Source organism: Hirundo rustica, chromosome 10 (assembly GCF_015227805.2).
Source record: "Hirundo rustica isolate bHirRus1 chromosome 10, bHirRus1.pri.v3, whole genome shotgun sequence".
Lineage (NCBI taxonomy): Eukaryota > Metazoa > Chordata > Aves > Passeriformes > Hirundinidae > Hirundo > Hirundo rustica.
In genome coordinates this window covers 18,943,788-18,967,489 of record NC_053459.1, presented here as the reverse complement: position 1 = coordinate 18,967,489, position 23,702 = coordinate 18,943,788, and the positions used below count along the sequence as shown (strand labels likewise).

At 38.0% G+C, this 23,702-nt stretch overlaps 1 protein-coding gene across 6 annotated transcripts in view; it reads right to left on the bottom strand.

Annotated features, from left to right (window-relative positions):
* Positions 1 to 23,702, bottom strand: part of PEX5L (peroxisomal biogenesis factor 5 like) — a 108,096-nt gene that overhangs the window by 30,760 nt on the left and 53,634 nt on the right. For 3 of the 6 annotated variants that reach the window (XM_040074466.2, XM_040074468.2, XM_040074470.2), the window contains exons 3-5: positions 11,575 to 11,640; positions 9,678 to 9,782; positions 8,321 to 8,359 (exon numbers count right to left, since the gene is read on the bottom strand). In XM_040074466.2, coding sequence (XP_039930400.1) covers positions 8,321 to 8,359; positions 9,678 to 9,782; positions 11,575 to 11,640 — 210 coding nt within the window. The remainder of the gene's footprint in view (positions 1 to 8,320; positions 8,360 to 9,677; positions 9,783 to 11,574; positions 11,641 to 23,702) is intronic. The other 3 variants (XM_040074471.2, XM_040074469.2, XM_040074467.2) reach the window with 2 other exon arrangements.

Genomic DNA, 23,702 nt, shown 5'->3' with positions numbered 1-23,702 from the left:
TATTAAAGATCTGAATTTTACCGAGGCCTAAATGAAGTATAAGCTCGGATAACTTTTTTTCATTTTCAAAGATGGTTATCACATCCTTAGAATTTTCTTTATTATATTCATTAGATTTATTAAATTTTAAAGGAAGACTAAAAGAGTTTGACTCAGGCTAACAAAATGATGATTTAGTAGGAATGTAGTTATTCTTCATGTACACATAAATGGAGAGTGGTCAGATTGTCAGATGACACTGGAGGAGCCAAGTTATTTCAGCTATAGAGAAATGTTGGCCTGATAACAGAGTTCTAAACTGGACATGAGAACATCTGATCTGGGAATTAAAAGGACTGAACTATCACAGATGTGAACTGTGTAAACAGGATTTTTTTCTTACTGTAGGGGGACAAAATTCCCACCTACTTACAATGGCTTTTGCTGAGCCTTCTTCATGGCTGTTTATGATGTGACTGGGACCCAGGGGATCCCTCCTGTGTCCTATGCTCTCATGGCTAAGGACTAGAAGCTGTAGGAATGTCTTATTGAAAGGTTTGTTCCTGTGAAAAATAATCTGCTTTCAGCTCAAATATTTTTTGTCGAAACAGATTGAGAAAACATGACCACGTCTCTACTAACTCTCAATAAACACAAACTATGTATGTATAGCAATAGAAAATATTAGAAAAATACTATTTTGACGTGAAGCAGACATTTAACGATGAATTAAGACGTAACATATTAGAGTGCCATGAGATTTTTTTCTGTAGAGAAGTGGGCACTGGCAGAGATTTCTGATATAACTCTGTAAGAAATGCCACTGGTTAAGCCCTTGGTCACACACTTGGAGTTTCATTTTGCTGCCTCATATACTGTACCAAATTTATCCCTCGCTTAATACTGCTCAAGTTATTAGAGTTATATCAGGCATGAATTTGGAGTAGTGCATAAAAGATTTATGAGATGAAAACTATGATCTATATTAAACCAATAATTTATGGTTCTGAAGCACCTTTCAGGTTGAAAATCACAGAATGCCTTAAAACATTCATGAATCAAGCCTGGCACCACTGCAGAGCTGAGGGGTGTTATCTCTGCGTGGCAGATGAGGGAAGCAAAGTGAAATTAGGAAAGTCACCCGGCATCCCTGGGTGCTGGAGAAGCAGCACTGGGGGCAGCAGCCAGGTGATCGATCCCACACCGGATTTCTGTGCTCGATAGCTGTACACACCAAGTGGTGCAGACTCAGCCTGGGAAAATGAGGCTATCTCAGCACTAATTTAGCCAGTGGGTGCCATAAATTCTCGTAATGTCTCGAGGAACTTAAATTCTCTCTATAAGATTCACTTTAATTAAAGAAGAAGCCCACGCACTCATTTAATTGAGGGATATGTGAAATCTGTGGAGGCTGATATTCCCTACTACCAACACATCTGAAGACACTCATCCATAGTATAAGATACTCCTAAATTCAAATGAGTCTTCGGGGAACAGCACAGCAAAAAAATGTGATTTTCTTTCCCCAGTACTGCTACTGTAATTTTTCATTCCAAAAAGCATGTAAGTGGGGCTTTTGGGTTCTTTGGGAGAGATACTGGGAGAGTCAAAAGTGTCTGATATCAGCCCCACTCCTTCAAAATATGCACAGCAAGGATCATTTAGCAGCAACTAAGGAATGGTCCTTCCATCCCGTTTCATCCTCTCTTACTGCATTCCTGATCTTGACTGCAGTGCAAAAGCATGCTGGTTTGTTTCTTCCTTGAAATTTTACTAGGGCATAACATAATGCTAGTCTTTAAGATAAATTATTTAGACTCTAAATTGGGAGGGTTTCCAGTCAGGCATGGGCAGCTAATTAGCACCTATGTTTTGAGCACAGAGTGAACTAGTTCTCTTAAATTAAGTGCCTAAATTCCCTCCATGTTCAATGGAGAGAGATAAATGCCTAGAAAAGTAACTCCAGAGGGAGATTGTGCCTGCCCAATTTAGTTTGTCCCTCAGGAGGCTCTCAAAGGCACCTAGCTTTCCCCCTGGCTATATGTGGGACTTATTTTAGAAGGACTGGCTTAAAAAGGAATCTAAAATGTAGATGTAATTCGCTGTTGAAGTGAGTTGGATTGAATTTTGGATTGGATCCCTTTTGTTGCCTGAGCCTGATCAAATTACTCATGGCACTAATTTAGGAAACCCCAAACTAGTACTGGGTAATCCCCTGTACTGTTCAGCAGCAAAGCTGCTCCTGGGCACTGAGACTTTATCCTGTACTGCCCACTCAGTGTGGGGAGAGGGTGGCTGGGCTGCAGCAGTGACATGAGCTGCTCCAGAAGGCTCAGAGAGTGGTCATGGACATGTGGTCATGGGCATGGGAGAAGGCAGAAAACATTTAACTCAGATTCTCTACTGAAAAAAATTTATATTTGAACTTTGCTCCGAGAAACTTGTCTGCTCTTTGGGTGACACTGGTCAAAGAGGTAAAAGAGTCAGATCGATTCCAGGAGCTTGTAAGTGTTATGGTTAGGCAGAGACACCAGCTAATTTCAATCACTAATAATGTTTATGATACACAGCAATGGTTTCCTGACCATTGCTCTGCATCTACCTGACACCTCATGAACTTTGGTGGCACTCACTGGGACAAGAGGAAAAAAATCAATTGATTTATACTACCTGGATCTTTCTAAAAACTGATAAATGGGAACCCCAGCTAAGAATGTAGGTTATTGTTTTCTAGAGCATAATTGGAAGTATTGGTGTGACAGTTGTGTGTGCGGATCATTATCTTGGCAGGATAAGAGCTGGAAGATCTCCTTTCCTGGTTGCAAAGGGGTGTTTGGAGAGAGAATTCCTGACAAACTCAGTAGTCTAATGATAAAAGTTATATTACATGAGTTTTGTTTTTCTTCTTTTCTCACTTTTCAAGTATGTTTATAAAGATTACACAATCAAAATCCACACAATTTATTTACTCTTGTGTAGTAGGCGTGATTACTTTTTGCCCCATCCTTGTGCCAGAGTGATGCATTAATTTTTGTCTGTCACTTTATGAATGTATGTCCCAATGAAGCTGACATGAGAGCCAAAAATCTGGTTTTCACCAGAAGAGAGGATCGATTCTCATGGCAGATGGTATAAGTGACTTCCACCTCACGTGAATTGTGGGAAGCTCTAAAACTGAGACGAGCTCATTGCACGCTCTTGCAAAGAGCACTCTGGTTCCTGCCTCTCTGAGCAGCCCTGCTCACCAGGTGATGCCAGTGCTCTCTTGCTAGGTATTTGGAAGTGCGTGGTGTGGCCTGTGAATCAGAGGTGACAATTTTTACCTGAAATCACACAAGCTAAGTCACCACCAAGGGCTTCACACAAACAGCTCTCAGGGTTCATGTGAAGCCAGAGAAGCTGTGGGAGGATTGCTGTACACACTGCTTTGCATCTTTGAATTCAAGTGCCAGCTGTGTTGTCTAAAACCTCTGCTTGAGTTGCATCTCCATAAAGAGCAGTTGCATTGCTGGGTGACAACTCCTGCTGTGATCTCTGTGCCACACCAACACCCTGCCTGTGCTTGTACGTGCTGACCTCTGCAAGTTGTGGTGCGTACTTGCAAGGTAAAATTAAACATCTCACAGCTCAATGTCTCCTTCCCCTTCTTCAACGTGCTCTGGTGAGAGGAGGTTTGACATGGGAGCTGTGTCTGGCACCTGCATTTTGGCCCGGCTCCAGCTAAGCACTTAAACATGCTCTGCAAAACTCAAGGTTAAGCAGGTGCTTAACTGCCCTGCTGGATCAGAGCCATGGGGGAAGAGGAGGAAAGTTACTCTTGGCATGTTTTAACTGTGGCTGACAGTTTGGCCTTTACCCATACAGAGATGTGATTTATTTTTTTAAATCTGCCTGCGGCATTCATGTCTGCAAGCTCCATGCACCTCTTTAAGTTAAAGGAAGCTGTTATCAAAAATGGAATGACTCTCCCTCCTGGGTGTTAGAAGATTTCATTTATCAAATACCATGAGTTTTCTTTGTGGTGTTACCTGGTGATTTCTGTTTTAGCTTCTCCCCTGCCCCATATCCTTATCTAGGCTGAAGATCTACAGCAGTCATCAAAGACAACATTTTGTAATTGCCATAGATAATTTGAGATCCCTGCTATATTTTTGCATATGGGCTGAAGCTGCATGAAAACCACATGGATTTTTTCGTGTCCTCTCTGTGGATTTTTCTTCTCAAACAAAGTTCTGCAGCATAATCGAGTTAGGCTGTGGTTTTGGATGTGCTACTCTGTCTGGCCATAGGAACCAAATCCTAAATTCTTGTTATATGGCCTTTCCCTGTCACGGCATGTCTGGTTGCTTTGGGATGTTTTCTGCAGATTAGAGGGCTTGAAACTCATAAGCTGCTTGTGAATTGCAGTTCAGTAGAACAGTTTCACTGAAAAAACCAGCAAATTCAGTGAATCTACAACTGTAGCACAAGGTTTGCAACTCTTTAACAGGACAGTACATTCATACTTGGAGTATTCATGAAGAACCAAGAAGTTTCTGAAAAGTAACTCCTATTAATTAATATAAAAACTGGAGCTAAACTTATCTGTTATATTATTCACAAAAAAATTTGTCCAATCTTTCTGTCCTTAAGGAATAGAAAGGAATTTTATAATGTATAAAACAGTATGATTAGTTTTTTTATTTTATTTAAAAAATTACACCATCAATTCCCATAGTAATTTCAAATTAAAATTGTAATTTTGTGAAAAATGTATTTAATTTGTTTGACAGAGAGATCTATATAACTTTAGGAAAGCAGCCAATTTATGATTTTTAAGCATATTATCAAGATAATTTTTCTGTACTCATGAGAATATTTCTGCTGAAATTATGCATACAGCCCTAAAAGTAATAAATGTTGAGCAATATTTAACTTAGAGGTAAAGAACCAATTAATATTTGTACTGCTAAGCACGCATTTATTCATTTTTGTATTTCTTTTTTTTTGCTCTTCATGTATTTTCCCTCTCCTAATAACAGATGAGAAAGAATTACCAGTAGGACTTAGGATGTGTCCCCTGATAAACCGCTCAAAGTTTTTATAATAAATCAGATTTGAGATATATAGAACATGCTGAATGAATTTATCATGAATCCTTTAAAAAGAATCCGAAAGAATAGGACCTCAAGCCTAGTTATCCTAAGATCAGTGAGGAAATTGCCACTGCTCTCAGAAGGCAGATTGGAATGTACAAGGAATTCTTGCACTCCAGACTTTGATGGTGGCAATAATTAAAACTGGCAAGATTTTTGCCTTTTTTACTTGAATGTATTTCACTTAGTTAAAATGGAGTGAATTTGGTTTAGGTTGGTGTAAAAGAGAAGGGAAGTTAATTACACCCACTGGAATATCCCACCATTCTGTTATAATCTTATTCAGAAAATATTCATGGAGTGGGCTGGAAGTCAGTGCAAACCTAATGCTAAGAAGCTTAGAATGAACATGATTGATTCAAATGGGACTGTTAAGTTTAAATGGAAAACTGTGATTATGCAATCAAATTCATGTAGTGAGCCCTTGATACGCACATCAGAAAATCTGCTAACAACATTGGGAGCTGAAAATTAGCCATCTTTAATCTGTTTCCTCTATAATATTGAATGGAAACATTCAAAAATCTCGTGTTAGAGATTAAAAAAAACCCCAAACAACCCACCAAAACCCACAAAAAAGCCTCAGAACAAAACAAATATTAAAAGAAGCCTAACACAGCAAGCAAGAAAAGAAAATTAAACCTAAGCAAAACCATACCACCACCACCAAAATAACTAAATAAACACATACATACACACATACAATCATACATAAAAGCAAATGAAAACCAAAACACCAAAACAATGAAATTTAGGCAGTGGAAATGTTTGAGTATTTTATTCACAAGCCCTTCAGCACATATAAATGTGCTTAGGTCAACTAAGTATTGGCATGCAAATAAAATTCCCTTAAAAAAAAAAAATAGTTCCTTCTCTGAATACTAACTAATAACTTATAGACCATAAAAAGCCTTAAGCATCTGGTGGAGTTAATTGGGGTGTAGTAATGAAACATATCTCTTTTTCTGACGTGTGCTGTAGCCTACATTTTTCACAGGGGAGGATGAATTTCAGCTTGGTATTTATGATGTCATTCCAGCTTTTAAAATTCATTATTTTCAAGTCAAATTCTAAACCCTAAAGTGTTCTGTGGGTTAATTTTTTAAATGAGAAGTACTCAAGATCAAAACTGTGCTCTGAGCAATGTCTGTGTGGGTCCCATAAATTCTAAATAGACAGCTCCTATATTTTTCGGTTACAAGCAGAAGTGGGGAACAGCTTTCAAGATACACTTTGCATTTCTTTTTCCTGTTTGTGAAATTTTCACTGACTCCCATTTCTGTTCTATATAATTTCAGAGGAGATTGGCCACAGGACTGTTCATGGATGTGAATCCCCTCTGCAGGTCCTCTTTCCATTGTTTTTATAGGAATCCTACCACAGCAGCTTTCCAACCTGTGTACTCTAATAAGGAATCTAAATTAGGTGTGATGGATCTGGGACAAATAACTCCTGTGACACTGTGAGATTTCTTTTGTTTTTGCTGGCAAAGCATTTAAGTATGAACTTTTTACTGCTCAATAAAGCAGTTAATCATATTTTAAAGGATAAGTCTGTGTCGAAGTATGTGATTGAATCAGATCCTTTGAAGTTCACTGACCTGTAGTAAATTGGGAATTTCATAGCTGACTGCATAATTAAACTTTGACTTCAGGGCATATTTAGGTTTCAATTTCTCATTAGAAAGTAATTCTGAAGCAAGATTTTTTTCTCCTGACAGATGCAAAGAAGCTGTGAAGAGGTTAAACAAAAATTTTATTTTGCAATTAAACTAAATTTATGCATGATTTTTCTTATTTATTTCTCTGCATTGAGTAGAAGGAATTGGTTCATAGCTTAATATCTAGGTAATCTTTGAACCTTCAGCAAGCTTTCTTATACATTTTCCAGGTTCTATTCATATGAAAAAAAAACCCACCTTATTTCATTTGCCTCAGTCTCTTATGAATTATCTTTTAAAAGATAAAGGGTGACAGCAACATGGATAGAGTTATATTCTACAAAATCCTATTAAAACTGAAATATCACTCTCTTGATGCTTAAAGTATTAAATTTGGCAACTACTGGATCCTTTTTCACACCAGTAAGTGTGAAGAAAGTGACTTTTATGGAAGGTAATTGAGACAGGAAGACAGGATTACTGATGGATAAACACTGAAAGGTCCATTCAATTACCAGGAATACCCCTCTGCTCAGTGCAGTGCACTCATTACTGCTGGAATGGTGATTGAGATTCCCAGCTGCCAAATACTGCCACAGCCCCACAGGAGCCTGCAGTACATTTTTGGTTCATGTTATTTGAAGATTTGCCTCCAGTTTTGATGATATAAAACCATACCTGATGACATAAAATGATCTGTGAATTGGAAACATTGTTTATATTTAATTCACAGTATTTATTCAAAAAATAGTTGTCATATTTTAAAAGCTGGGCTTTGCTAGGAGCATTACAATAAAATAGGACTATTTTCTGTCTTGTTCTGTGCTGGATATGTTTTTACCATTTTCCAGAGGAAGAGAATGAAGAGACATATTTTAAATTACAAATTCAGGGGCCTATGTACATTATCACTATCAAAAAAGCAGATTTAGAGACTCTTCTTTGTGTATCAGATTCCAGTTATGCTTCCTGTGGATTCTGTCTCCACAGTCAGACATAATTAACCCTCCATTCATCAAGGATTTTGGAAATAGGGGATTTCAGGTTTTTTTCTCTTAGAAAAGCCAGTGCTCCTCTGTCTGGGCTTGATCCTTGTGTTTCAGTTGCAGGTGTTTTGCTTAAGTAGCTGTACGGTTAGAGCAGCACAGATAATGTTTTAAAGTACCCCCTAAGCTGTGGACCTGCCCACTCTGGGTTTGGTGGTGGTGAGATCTTTGGAAAGACCAGCCTTTATTCTCCTGACCCATCTGCCTTGGGAAGTTTGCAGTTAATTTGGAACTTGTTCCACCCCGTGAGCAGCAACCACATCCATCTGTTCCATCATGTAAAGAGCAGAGACAGACACTGGGATGGGGATGGTTGACACAGCAGAGCGTATTCCTGCGTGGATGGTCGGGATGAGGGGCTCACACGGACACACGGCAGTGACAGCATCTCAAACCAACACTTCAGCCAGACAGTTAGGGGACAAATGACAGATGCAACGTGGTCGTACAACTGCACATCACACATACATGATGCAGAGATGGCTATGGAAAATACTCACTTTTTCACTTGATTCTGCTTCCTTTTGGCTTCTGCACCCCTTTGGTGCATAGCAGAGAAGTAGGTATTTGTGTTTAGTGGAAGAAATTACACTGACTAACAGACACAAGCATTTTACTCATAAATTTATCATAAACTATTGCTGAGGAGACTGACAGACAGCCACTACAAATGGTGTGTTAAACATTTAATGAACCCAGGCTGAACTCCTGGCCCTGTTGAAGCCAATGGACGTTTTGCATGTCAATCTTTTATTGGGGTGCAGTGAAGGTTTAGAGGGGGCAGCATTTTATGTGGGTTTCTAACTGTTTGTTAATCACTTAGTGGAAAGTTAGAAACGATGCCTTAAACAGAGCATCTTTTTCTTCTCTGCAATTTCTTCATAGACTTTGGAGTTCACCATGAACAAAATGTGGTGTTCAACAGGGGCTGAGGCGGAGGTGCCAGACCTGGTTTCCAGATTAGTAGATGGTATTTCTAGTATGTGAATTAGTGCAGCACATCTGCAATGCTCTGCTAGAGAAGCGCGTGCCGGTGTGTGTGCATCTTAGAACTTTCTAAAATACGGTAGCTGTTATCCTAAATCATGAGAGGAATTAAACAGGACTGTGGATTCTGTTTAAGGCTCTCATGCAAAAACAGCTTCCATCAATTCCCATTCCTGATGAGCTGGAAGAATTTGTGTGCAGTAAATATGGGCGGTAAACTAAATGTTCTTGCCTGGGGACCAAATTCATGTACGTGAGCAACATGAGGGAATAAAACCCGCTCTCGTACGAGGGTGCTGTGGTTTACAGTAGTGCTCAGTCACTGTCTTTAAAAAACTAATGGAACCACCAAATGATTGGTGGCTACTCCAAGGTATGTGTAAAGTTTAGGTGGGGACGTACGTCCCTTCTTCGACTAAAAGTGTAGGAATGAAAGCAATGAGATGCGCAAAGTCACATATTCTGATGCAGACCAGGAGCAGAACTCCAGTGAGAGCTTAGGAATGGCATCTGAGATATTGGAAATGACACTACTGTGAATTGGTTGTTTCTTATTTTACATATGCACCGAATGGGAACATTCTACATATGAATTGCAAATGAGTATTTATGGCATGACAACTGATGGCATGAACTAGAACTGAGATTTTAAGCTTGCTTTAAACAACTTTCTGGTAACTGAACTGGGGGGGAAAATGCACTTTTGTTTAAATTTTCACGTCAAAGCATCTAAACCCCCAATATTTACCCCAGGCTGTTCTCCCCCCTCAGTGAAGCAGCGGGACGCCACTGGCGAGGGATGGGTCACCCAGCGGGGCCGGGGACTCGCGCAGCGCCCGCGGCCCCCTCAGAGCCCCGCGCTCCGCCCACCTGGGATGCCACAGTGAGGAGGGGCTTTTCTTCTGCAGACTCCTCCCTCGGAATCTCCTTCATCACCATGGCCACAGCCTTATCGGCCGCCCTAGCGCCTTTGCCCTACAACAGCGAAACCAACAATGGCGCCAAGTCAGCAGCGGGCTCCGACCGCCTCCCACGCACGCGCTCCCGACCCAGCCCGGCGGGACGCCGGCCGCGCCTGCGCCTGGAAGCGAAGCTCGGTTGGAAGCAGAACGCGCACACACACACTGTTTAAAAACAGTAAATGTAATAATAATAATACAACAAATGGTCCGTCAAACCAATGGTCAAGGAGGAAGTTGGGGTCTAGCCATGGGCTGGTGGCTTGTTAGAGTTGCCCCAATGAAGTCAACAGGAATCCGGCCATTTCCTGCTGGGCCAAGGCCTGCTGGAAGTTCCCCCGTGCCAACTTTCTGCAGGATAGGATCAACAGTAAGGGTTGGAGGATCAGCCCCCTCATTTAATTTTAGTTATCCAAATGTTTTTATCCAAAATACCTCTTTGTGGGTTTTTTTGGTTTTTTTTTCTTAAAAATAACATCAAGCCGAGTTTTCAAATAAAGCACAGTTCCTTGTTGTTCACTGAGGCAAACTCTCCCTGAAATCTGAATGTATAATCTGGACCCACAGAGTTTATAGCTCTAGTAACATTTTAAAAAGCAATTTACTTCACGTAAACAGTCTGGGTTTTTGCTAACAGAACATACGGAGCCAAATTCTGCCGTCGTAGGCATTGCTGCATCGCTCCCTAAAATGATCATCGCTGTAGAACTTACTGTAAAGATTTTTTTTAACTTCACTTTTCTTAAACATCTCTTAATACATTGTAAATATTCTGGACAAGGTTAAGATATTTTAACTTTATTTAATATAAATTAGCCAAAAAATCCAGTGCACCAACATTATATGCTGTGCTGTTTGATGCCATTCTTTTTATTTAGTGAAGGTCTTTATCATCTTGAATTCACATGGGTTTCTGTATCTTGATCTTTGGTCTTATTTTGATCTCTGCCTCTTGCAAGTGACAGAGAAGGTTGGAGCTTACACATAAAGCATCATAGCAGAGCTGTATTATACTAGTGACCCTGGGCAAGTCCTTGTTATTATGCTTTAAAAGCTCCCATTGATTTCCATTTAGCTGTGCAAAGTTTTAGCTGTGCAAAGACTGCAGGATCTGGCTCCATAAAAGAAGTATTTTACACTGGACTTAGATATATTTAAATCCTAAAAGTCTATTAACAGAAGGGGTTCTTTGCTAAGACATCATATACAAGAATTATCTTCATTAGCAGTGTAGTCTGTGTCAAGTAAACCTCCCCCACTGCTTATACCAAACTACAGATTGTTTCAGGAACATTTCATCAATTGCAGGTAAAACCATTATGTACTATTACAGGTTCTAAACAGATTTTATTACTGGTCAGATCAATACTAGATTAGCTTGCTTGTGCAACACATCACAGATACCCTACAGAGAGTTCTTTGCATGCTGCAAGAAATTCTCAGAGCAGAAGTGTCATAAATGATAAGCATGCTGGATTTGTGATGCCTTTGATATCCAAAGAACTGCAAAGTCATTGTAAAATTAAATCTATTAAATTCAATGGGAATTGCATTTAATTGGTAAGCATATCAAAGGTTCTGGGCCAATTACATGTGTGTTCATGATTCATATGACATATTCCAGGTCTATGAAGCTTGTTTCCAGTATGACACATGAGCTATCATTAGCTAGCACTAATAGCATGCTATTGGTCTTTATAAAATGTAGTCCTTTTGTGCTGAGTGCTAGAACAAAATCGTTTATCAGCTAGGAAGGATGCATTGGAAAGCATGCAGTGCTTTTTATTTCTTGCAGAGTAAAAACCCACCAAAGCAAAGGTCAGGTCACTTTTTTGAAGACAGAGCCACCTTTTCTTCAAGGTTTCACCTACTGCCTGAAAAGAGTCATGATACTCGTATTAGTGCCTGCTGTTCATCCTCCACACATGTAACTGCAAATCCCTGGGAGTGGCTGACACCAAATATAAAATCTGTCTCACCAGTTTAAAGTGGCCATGCTACAAAGGAGGAAAGCAACCCAAAGGATACCTCTGTGCTGTTTTAAATGAGCAGACTTTGCTTATATGCTGGGCAAAGCAAGGGGTTTGATGTTACTTTTTTTTTTTTTTTTTTTTTTTTTTTTTTTTTTTTTTTTTTTTAAAGATCTTAATTTTCTTAAAAGAAAAACATACTTTCCTGCATGTAAATCAGGTTGACAGACATTTCTGGCTGCTCAGCCTATGGTATGTGAAACATTTTGAAACGAGAATTCGATAGCAATTTCCTGGATACCAAAGAGAAAGCCAATGCAGTGGAATAGCTTAAAATGTCAGATTCTGTTGGAGAGGTACACAGGGAAGCAATTCACTGGAAAATGCAGCTTTTTATTCTGTCCACTAGAAATTAATATTGTTATCCTAGGTAAGGTAGGCAACCTTGAGAATTTTGGTCTCTCTTCCCCGTAGTGACCACCACGTAGCCAATTCTTGCCTATGAAGACGTTAGGCCGAAGAATTGGAGAGAAATCAAACCAGTTTTCCTACGGTCAGGATAACCTTGTTACTGTTGTCAACTGCAGCTGAAATTAAAATATTCCAGCACATTTATTACAATAACTGTTGAAGGATTATTATTTTTTAAGGTGCTGTTTACTTAGCCTCCTTCAATAATAAGTGCTGCTTCTTAGCAAGCCAAAGTGCTATATAAATTTACCTGGTACAGCAGTTTATTGCTCAAATCCCGTAATTCTGTAACAGTTAATTTTACACATGCCAGGACTTCAAAACAAACAGCTTGTTGGTTGTGGAAGTTTGTAAGGTATTTTCTCATGTAAACCGCAGTTTAACAATTTAGTAAATAAATGTCATCATTAACTATTGGTTTGCAATATTAGAAATGGAAACAATTGTGATGTAGAGCATGACAACCCATGTGCAAATCATGACAAATGTGAACTGATGATGGAAAAAATGTACTATTTGTTTCAATGGAACATACTGCTTAAGGAAAACTGAGAAACGTGTCAGTGCTCCATTCTTTGATACATTAAAAAAATGCAACAGTTCCTTTAGGTAATATCTTCAAAGCAAAATAAGGAGTAGAGTTAAGAGTATTCCCCTGATGCTAAATATTTATAATAGCATTGGGTTCAAAACTTAAATAACAGTTTCCCTAAGTTTATCCTTTGGGATCAGATAATGGGTAATAATAGACATTTCCATAGGAGAGTGCTGATTTAACACGATTTTATAAGGAAATACCTTTTTTCTGCTGCTGTTTCTGAATAGTTCCAAATTCAATTTTGTACAAGTCACACTATTTAGATGTGGTACTTAGTAATGAGTATTTAATTAAATTACTGTAAGAGCATATTAATGCAAATCTCTAGTGCAGCATAAAGCTGATTTTTAAAAATTATTTTAATGAGTAATGCATATAGCTTTGTAACCATGCTCATCCATGATAAATCTTTTAGTATTTGGGACCAAGGGATCCCCTTCAAGTCCTGATGGGCAGATCAGAATGAACACATGGTCACACTTGAAACAGTACTACTTAGTGCAATACTATGTAATTCTGTAATTATTTTCTTCATTACAGTGATTTGCAAATTTGTTCTTGCATATGAAAAGCCAACAGCCAGTGCTTTGTAAATGTTTAACATTTTGACAATGGCATTTAAACTATAATGATCAATTGCAGAAATTCTTTGTTGTCATCTATGCAATAAAAGGATTTTATCTAAAACAATTTCATAATCATAAGTTTGCTTTTGACAAATATTTAAGGTACTTGAGTCTCAAATTCACTTCTCAGGAATATTTATAGCATCTGTTCTTGTGAGAAAGTAAGCAGAAAGAATTGGAGTGATCAGATTTTCTTATTTTTTAATATGTGTATACATGAAAAAAGTATTCCTTTGTTACACAGGACTGTGCTGTTCCATTTATTTTCCAAAGATCCTACCAAGATGTTCCAGTTTTAATTGACACACTACAATGCATCCCTGTTCACAGAAATCATCTCAACACAGGCATGTTTAAATTTAAACTTCTGTAAAATAGATGTTTTAAGACAGCCTTCCTTATAAAAGAACCTGATAGATTAAAAAATCATCTTCAGAGAGTGCTGGTACAGGTATGACAGGACTTCTGGTTTCATGGGCATTTCCCTTTCTAGCTGTGGAGAAACGGAATTAACACAACGCTGCATTTATGAATGTAGTGCCAAAAAAATATAGCCAATTATCCTGAACTTTTCCACTGGGCTATTGAATTGACGTGTTTGAAAACAAAACAAAAACAAAACGCAGCAGTTTAGGACATCTTGAGGTACTGATCTGCTCTTTAAATGTCTTTAATAGGTTGAGAGGCCTTTGTAAAGCAAATTTTATGAAAGAAGAATTAGTGAGAACTTTAAGTTTTAGTAGCTGTTGTCCTCCTGTGCTGGGAGAAAGAACAGGGAGAGCTGCTGAACATGTTGAATTTGGGAGGCTTGGCTGCTCTCCAGATCCCCCAGCAGCTGATGTATTAGTGCACCAGCTAAGCTGCCTATTCCAAATGGCTTTATGCTCCACAAATCTTCTTGTTTTGTGAAACTTAAAAATAAAAATTAAGGGAAAAACTTGGCTTTATTCTTTTAAATCTTGCAGTGCTAAAATTTTTACCTCTCAAAATGAGCATAGAGCTCATTTGGTACCATGGGAGTTCCATTGTCCACAATACAACTGTGATCTCCTGATTTACATAGGATCTCTTTATGACTTCAAATTTTTCCCTTCTCAGGCCTTTATGTTCATGTTTTCTGCATATGTCTTTCTTTTCATCTATACTTTTCTACTTTTTTCTTGCGGTGTTACATCTTGCATTTTATTTATAATTAAAAATAATGAGGAAACAGATGGTGAGGCAGTTTTATGGACCAATACAAGATATTTAAACAGAAAATTCCATTTCATCAAAGCTCTTGGTAGTTTTTTATTATCAGCCTAATAAAGTCAGGCATATATCTAAGATTAATGGCTATACAATTCCTTTAGGCAGTGCCCGGTCAGCTGTGGTGAGGAAACATGAAAAAGCCCTCAGTCCTGAACTGGAAGCAGCATTGTCAGGGTAGACCAGCTTTCAGAACCTGAGCCACTATTTTGATACTGTAACTGCATCATTTGGAACTTCTTATCAAGCTCTCTGTTAGTGATTATCGAAACTCTTTTGACTCGTGACCTTCACTAGTTCATTCTTACAAGATTATGATGAAATACAGACAGGGTTATCTACAGACAAGGAAGCAGCTACAGGAAGACTTGTCCAAGAAGTAATGTACAGTAAAACAGCTAAATCCATATTGGCTGAGTTCACAGTGCTCTACTCCTCTTTCATCCCTTTCCTCATCTTTTCATTCTTATGTTGATGGACTAACAGATTTCAGTGTTAGTAGAGGAAGACTACTGCATTCAAGAAAAATGGCAAAGAAAGGGACAAAAGCTGATAAAAGGCAATCAGCATAAATATTCACATTTACCCTCCCTGGGCTGTGTCTTATATCTATTTAAATGTCGATGCGGTGGTTAAATTGCATTTCAGTTTGAGAAGCAATTGCATTGAAATGGCACAGTAAGGTTTTCTGTTTATTGACTCTCAGTAACTGTTGCATCACGTGTGCTCCCTTGAGAAGCTGTCTCAGTCTGAAGCCTATGGATTAATTCCTAAAGCCAAGTGGGACAGCTTCCAAAGCAACTCTGGTGGAAGCTCTGCAAGACCCATTTTGCTCTCAAGAACTTGTGCAAAGTTACTGTACTTAATACATCTGAACACAAACTATGACTAGAAATTAATAAAAAATTTTGTCAAATCTAACTCATTCTCTACAAGCTAGTATGATTTTGTCAAATCTAACTCATTCTCTACAAGCTAGTATGATTCCTGCAGGCTAAGAGGAGGAGGAGGATGTGAAATAAGGGGGTTTTCTCTCTTAAGTCAAACCCCTTTGTTTGGAGTATAATAGGGGGTGCAGAATTTGAGATAACAACAAGATAACAACACTGCAATGTTGGAACAATAATGATGATTTAACTGCAAATAGTAAATCCAGCTGGGAATATACAGCAGCATTAGTTAGAATGAGGTCTGGGACAGAACTAACTACTTAGAGGTTGTTTAAGGTCCTGATCCTTTTATGAATGAGTTATATAATTTATCTCCTTGTGATAGAAGGCTTGGATGAGAGGTTTTGCAGTCCTTTCTTTGCAATTGTCATCTTTTAATAAGACCATTGTGAATATGTAGAAACTATTTTTTAGCACTTATTTGATTGACTTCTTAGTAATTTGGAATTGTATTACCAAAGGGATGAGTCCTTTGACTGCACAATGGTATATGACTTCACAAATCTTAGCAGGATTTCTTTAATCTCTGCTTAGTCTGTGTCAAGGAACTTTGTGAAATTTAGCAACTTGCAATTTAAAATTTGTTTGGTAGTCTTCAGCAGAGAATTAATACTGAGGTATTTTCCCTCCCATAATTTGAGTTCCTTTTATGTTGATTCATTCTCATGATCCCCCATCATATCATACACATAGTGATAGAATAACTTGCTATTATTTGCTATATCACCATGATGATGCATGTGCTGAATTAGAGTAAGGGATTCCTCTGGTACCATTTCAAGTGAGATTGCAGGAGATCAGATCACTTTCAAAATAAACAATTGTGACAAAACTGCTGTCTGTTTTTTGAATGTTTACTGCACACATGATGTGTAAAATGATGGATTTTGTTACCTCATTTTGTCCCAGTATTGTTCTTTGAAGTGGTAGGGGCTCCTCACCTCCTGCCACATAATTTTAATGGTTTTGTTTCATGAAACATTCAGAGAACTCAGACTACCTCTGCAGTCTGTTTAGGAAAAGCAGTGAAATGAATTGAGAAGTGGTGGTATTTTATGTGGAAAAATCAGCAGCTTATCAGTGAGCAGGAATGCAGGATAGTCTTTGTAGGAAATGCAGAATATAAAATATTGTTCCGAGTTAACAGGAACAGGCAAGCTGTTACCAGGCAGCTGTTTCTGAGCCTGTCTTTTAGAAACTCTTTTACAGGTGTAGCAATAGGGTAACCCTCAGTGAAATTAACAGCCGTTCTTATTTAACCTCAGATAATGGTTTGAGATACAAAGCTTGAGATGAGCATTTAACTTCTTGCATGTTTGTCAGAAATGTTTATAGATATTGGAAATCTTGCTTTTGACAATTTTGCTTGCATCAGCTCTTAAATATTCTTTGACTTTAACTCTGTCACTGTGAGAGAAGTTTCTCTACTCCCAATTGTGTTGTCCTAAGGAAAAACTAATTTATTGATATTAATATAACAATATTAATAACAATATTGATATTAATATGGCAGTGTTTAACAGAACAAAATATGGAGCAAGTCATGGTGTAGCTTAAAAGTCCTGTTTATTTAAAGAAAAAAATCCCAGAAAAATTAATCTGTTTCCAGAAGCTGTTATGCCCTAACTGCAGTATCTTGATACCACTAAAGTTTCTCAATAACAAAATGTTCTTGGATGTGGCAACATAGAAGTACTTTGACCTCATGTAAAAGGTGATATTCAAGCATATTGAATCAATCTGCCTTCAATTTCAGAGAAAAAGTGGGTGATCTCTGGGATGAGTTCAGTTCTCTGGTTTGGTTCTCTCTTTTATTACATCTTCACTTGGGACAAAATAAAAATGTTTGATGATAAAAGACAACTGAAAGCAAAACTGTGTCTGGAATATGATGCAAGTTATTTTTAAAGAAAGTTATGCAGGTTCTGATGTCTAAATAGTATAATCTGTGCTCTGCCAGCCTGGAACATAGAAGAAATACACATTTTTTTCCTGCTTGCAGATTGTGTTGTTGCTCTAGATATCATTATTAAATCCTGCACTTCACAGTTGTACACCTGTGTATCCAGAAAAGGAATTAGGTCCCATTAGCCCCATATTTTTGTTAGTCTAGACTTTTTCTAGGTTGGGCAGACACTCATCAGACATTTGGAATGAGAAAAAGGCAAAGGAATAAACACAATTTAAAAGATAAAGAAATCTCTGACAGAGCTAGGAAAAAGATCTGAATGCATAATAATCTGATAATTTCCAAAAGATCCAATTCTATGAGTGTTTAAAGGTCATTTTCAAGTCCTGAAACTGTGGTTTTCTGCACAGAAAGGAACTGGCACTCTAAAAGAATACAACATAAATATTTATCAAAACTGTTGGAGGGCCATTGTTTTACATTACCAGATTTAGAGTCTAAATTGCTTATTTTCATAGTCAAGGTTTTGCTCTTTTATTGAAAGCCCTTAAGGAGGGCTTTGATGGCCTGTTATTTCAGAATAAGATAAAATTCTGCATACTGTTCCGAAAAATGAGATATGTATTTAAATGAACAAAATGGTCTATGTCTCTTACTAGGTACCTAATCTCAGAACCATTTGAAAATTGTATTAGTTCTTAAATTACTTATTTTTATTGTTCTGGTTTTGTTTATGAAGGATGACAGCTTGGACACTGAAGACAGTTTGTAATTCATTGTCACCACTATTACCTCTTATTGAAGATTAGGATGGAAATCTCAGGATTTGAGTTCTATAAATACTGGGTAAACATTATGTGATCAAAATTCATGTCCTCAGTTTAATGTTCTCATACAGACTCTTTCATGGTTTGTGTATAACCATACAAGGTTTAATTCTGTTTAGGATTTTTGTTTTCCTTTGGCTTACTTGTTAAACACCTTGCTCAAAGGCTACTAAAAACAATGAAAGTTTTTATAAACATGAAATGCTAAAATATATTTAATCCAAACATAACAATAGATGTGATTCTACCATGTAAAAGGATAGAAAGATGATGAGGCAGAGAATTAATGGAACAAAAAAGTAACAAAGGGTAGCTGAAATTTTTGATTGGGTTTGCCTTTGAAGCAGATTGATGTTACTTTCTCCTCATTTGTGATTAGACCTGTACATATTAAATAAGGAGAACATGTCCCACTGGATGGCAGGTTTGAAAACAACAGATCAGGACAGTTTCTGATTGAAAAATACTTTTAAGACTTATTTTCTTGACCTACATGAGCTCTCTCCAGCCACAGTTCTAAAGGCTGCCAGGATAAATTTAGCCCTTCCTGTAACAAATATTTGATTCCCATCACAATATAAACTCTTGATACCCTGAATTTATTACGTTTTGTTTTGGGGTTTTTTTTTTGTTTGTTTGTTTTTTGCTACAACCATGGTGTCAAAGTAGAACTCTTCTAGAACTTTGACCATAAAGGGTTTTTATGCTGCATCCTTGACCCAAAATTCATTCTGAGTCTCTTGTGCTGTGTGTTCTTTGCAACAAAGGGTTCAGAATCTGAGTGTACTTATCTCCAGAAAAAAAACCTATTTTGACCTGTATAGTAGAGTATATTTACCCCTTTATGTTTATTCCCTAAAAAGAGTAAATTGTCACTTATCAAACAATGACGATATTTGATGAGGAATTGGAATAACAGTGTGGCTGCAAAATAACTTCATGTCCCTGACCTAGACACGACCCTTGCATGCACTCTCAGCTTTGGAATGATCTCAGCTGAAGTACCAAAGTATGTTAATGCTGCTTTTGCAGCATTAACAGCATCATATAAAAGCAGCATTAGCTGCTCATATAAACCCATTTAGAGAGGATTATGCTCCTGTCCCTTCATTTACACAGTTTGGAAACCTTCAGGGAGAAATTCTTAAAATTGAGGTGGTATGATTGCGCTCTTAAAAAATGTTCCTAATTCTCTGACGTGTACTGTTAGTGTGAAGAATGGACTTTTCTACTCTAATATTGCAAATACTTTGTAATTACAAACAGAAAAAAAAAAAAAAAAAGAAAGTAGGTGAGTTAGCAGATAATTACTTCTAGACCTAACCATAAATTCAGATGCCTTGGACAACTAAAAGTGCATTCTAAGCAAAGAATCATAGAATGATTTGAGTTGGAAGGGATCTTAAAGACCACCTATTTCGAAATCCCTGCCATGGGCCGGGATACCTTCTAATAGATCAGGTTGCTCAGAGTCTCATCTGGCCTGATCATCTCTCTTTAATGGTTAAGATATTTTTTAGCATAATTGACCATATCAGTTACATTTGTATAAATCTGCTCTTTTGTGTATGTTTGCAAGTAGTCTATGGTCTTTTTTGCTTTGGTGGATTTAGTTTCATTTTCACATAAATGACAGTAATTAGCAGCTGGTCTGTTCTACAAGGAGCTGAAAGCAACATCTTTATTTCTGCCAGCCAGCACATCACTGATATCAGATATTCTCTGTACTGTTCTGCTTGAATCAGCAGAATTCACTCTCTCCTATAGAAACTGTTTTACCTATTTTATTTATTTTTGCATACTTATATAGTAAAAAGTATCTATTAAAGAAAAAAACCAGAAAATTATGTACTTACTCACTTTATACACACTTTTTAAATGTGTGTTTTAAGACTGTATAATGTTTATAAATGTTAATGTATAATGTTTTGCCATCCACTTGTGGTTAGGTTGGCAGGTTCCCCATTAGGGAATAAAGTTCTCTGTTTTTGTTTCTGTAATTCAGCAGTATCACAAAATTCAGTTGTTAACTATCAGTGTGAGGATGTCTGCAGTGTAATTAAAAAGGTGGTGAGTCCACACGTTTTACAGCAACTTAGTTTGGCTGGTAGTGTAGCAATTTTGTTTAATAAAAACTCTGTGGGTATCTACAACAGGATATCTGTGACCTAGCAGTAAAAGCAGATGGTAACAGCAAATGGCTTTATGGACAAATTCTTAATTCTCAAAACATCTTAATCAAGATTTCATATGCAAAAAAAAATGCTAAATCATCAGTTATATTTTCCAAGAAGCTTCCATTCTGATTATTTTCTTGGGATGTAAATGATGTTACTTGTATTTCAAAACTGAATTCTGGAAGATACAAAACCCCTTGGAGGTACAGTTGCTCCAGTTAATGGATTGTGCCTCTTCAGCTGAGATGTCAAATCTAGCACCAGTCTGTCCTGTGTAGTTAAAGCTAAACTAAATCTCCCCTGCACCCCAGGGCACAGCAACCTAAGGCTGTGGAGGTTAAATGGCCTGACAATAGCACAACAGCTATTGCCAGAAATATTTCTCCTCAGAGTTTCCATTAAAAAAATGAATCCGTCTCAATTGTGCAGCGCAGTCCTACACTCTGCTGGTGTCTCCTTCCACAAGATCACATTCATTTACCACAGACTGCTCTTGAACATCAAAATTGATCTTGCTCAAGTGAAAGAGCAGGGATGAGTTAACCATCTCGTGGATGGCTTGCAGGCAGCCTCAATAAATGTGCTTTTTATCAGAGAATCAGCAGACTTGTAGCTGAGGGAGAGGGGTGCAGCAGCTCACCCATGTCTCATTGTACCAAGGTCTAGCCCAGGATGTGGCTGACAAACACCTGGAGAGGGGTCAGGTATTTGTGGCACCCTGGGGTGGGTGAGGTGGGAGCTAGCCTGGGAGTGGAGAATAAATTGTGGAATTTCACTTATTTGTGTCAAATACTTATTTGTGTCAAATACGTTTATATCTCTATCTATCTATATACGTGTATATATCTTTGTGTTCTACTCACTGAGGAGAGCAACTGAGCCGGCACAGGGAAAGAAAGGTGGGTTTGCTGTTGTAGTGCTGCAGTAATTCATTATCTTTTCTCTTTTTGTATTCAGGAACAGAGAGTGGCCTTAGATAGTTTCTCTAATGACAGTGTTACGACCGACTGAAATCGGTCTATCAGTCAGCACTCGGGATTTTGTATTCACTGGAACACTCTGCTGCTTCACTTCACTCTGAAAATCCTGTAAATAAGGAAGTTTTATCCCAACTTCACTCTTTCCCATTAAGAGGCACTTCATATTAATGAAACCGCAGTGAAATGATATGAAAGATGGCATTGTCAACTCAGATTGTTAAAAACTACTTGAATAAATACATGGGCATATGCTTAGACTGGCAAGGAGTGGAAGTTTTTTTTCAGCCCAGATAGCACGAGCATAATTGAGGAATAAAAGGAGCTGCCGCAGATGGTGATAGCAGTGAGAGGCCCAGTGACATGTGCTCCAACTCCAAGCTTGCTACAGGGGAGTTACTGAGGTAGGATAACACACCAGAGCTCCTGCCAGAATCTCAGGCTCCAAGAAACATGCTTATTAGCTAATTAGAGCTGCATATTCATAAAGAGAGTGAACTGATTCCATCCTTCCTATGGGGAAGCGTTCATGAGTTGAGAAGCAAAGTGAGAAATGCGTGTCTGTCCCAAGAGATCAGTGCCAGAGAGGATCCGGCAAAGATGGGGCAATGAGGATTTCCAAGAGTGAGGCAACCTGTGGTACTGGCACTGTGCAGGCACTGCCTGGTCAGGGGGAAGAAGAATTTCCTATAATTATGTCAACTGCCCAGTAGGATCGGAAAATACCGGTGCTTCCCTGGAAAGGAGGGAGGCTGTCACCCAGGTCACAAGGTGGTCTTGTCTGAAACCCTGCCAAGCTGTGGCTGGTCTAAAATCTGAACTAAGAGTGCCCACAGCAGGACCAGGATTTTTTTTTCCCCTTCCGTTCACACCTTAACATGAAGTGCCTGTGGAGCCATTGGCAACCCCCCCAAAAATCCAAGCAGCTGATTCCTGCTCAGTGAAGTGGAAAGGATAGCTTGGAGCAGTTTTCACACACTCCTTTCTGAATTGCACTGTCCACTCACCAGCTACACTTGAGTTTTTACACACATTTTAACTCATTTCATTAATAGAATAATTTTTTTTTGTCAATAACATTGCCAGTGGTTGAAGAGAGTTTGGCTACAGTAGACTGAGAATTTTTATCTTAGAACATGAAAGACCATATCCAATGTTATCGTGTTATCTGGAAGTGTTGGGGAAAAAACCCTCTCTTTTTCATGCTACTGTTCCCTGAATAGTAGAGGAATAACTCCTTACATACCTACTGAGGTTCTTTCTATTTTCTCCAAAGGGTGGGGGTTTTTTGGTTGGTTTTGTTTGTTTTGTTTTGTTTTGTTGTTGTTTTTTTGGTTTTTTTTTTTGGTTTTTTTGTGGGTTTTTTTTTTTTTTGTGTGTGTGTGTGTGTGTGTAGGGTTTTTTTTAAGTGCTGACCTTTTATTTCCTCTGTTGTCTGTGATAATATAGTTTAACTGTGTATTATTTCCATATACAGGCTTTAATTTTTTTTTTTTTTTTTACACTGTAAATATCCTTACATTACCAAAGGCTGTGAGCTTTTAGAAACTTTGTTAAAGGTCTGCTTGCAAATGTAAAAATATGCACATTTCACACACCAAGATAGCTGGAAATCAATTAATTAAAACAAGGCAGTGTCTTCTGTGCAAATGTGAGCTCTTTGAGAGTAAATGCAGACAAGAGACACACACAGTGAATGCATCAAGTGCTTGCACTTTGTGACCAAATTTGAAATTTCAGTCTGAATTTTCCTGGTTTATTTATGAACCAAAGACTCTGTCCATGATTGGTTTTCTGTGCACAAGAGCAGGATCAAGAACAAAAGATGGGTTTTTGTTTGTCTTGTAGCTGCCTAATTTAGAGCTCCTGTTACTGAGCACGACTTATGACTATATCAAGTTAGCCATTTAACTCTAATGAGGAGTATTACAGATATCACCAGATCAGAAAATTATAGATGACATTTTAAATTGTTACAAATACTGTGGGAGCAACGAGAAACAGGACTTTCTTCTCAAGGTTTTTTTTTGTACCATTGAGAAAGTGGCTTTAAATTTCTGGGCAGTGTGATACCATGTGATATGGTAATTCTTAGTAATTCCTAGCTTTTGAGGTTATGCCTTGTGCTGACCTTAGCTGACCCCATATATAACAAATAGAAAAAGTCTTTGTTTTGTACACCA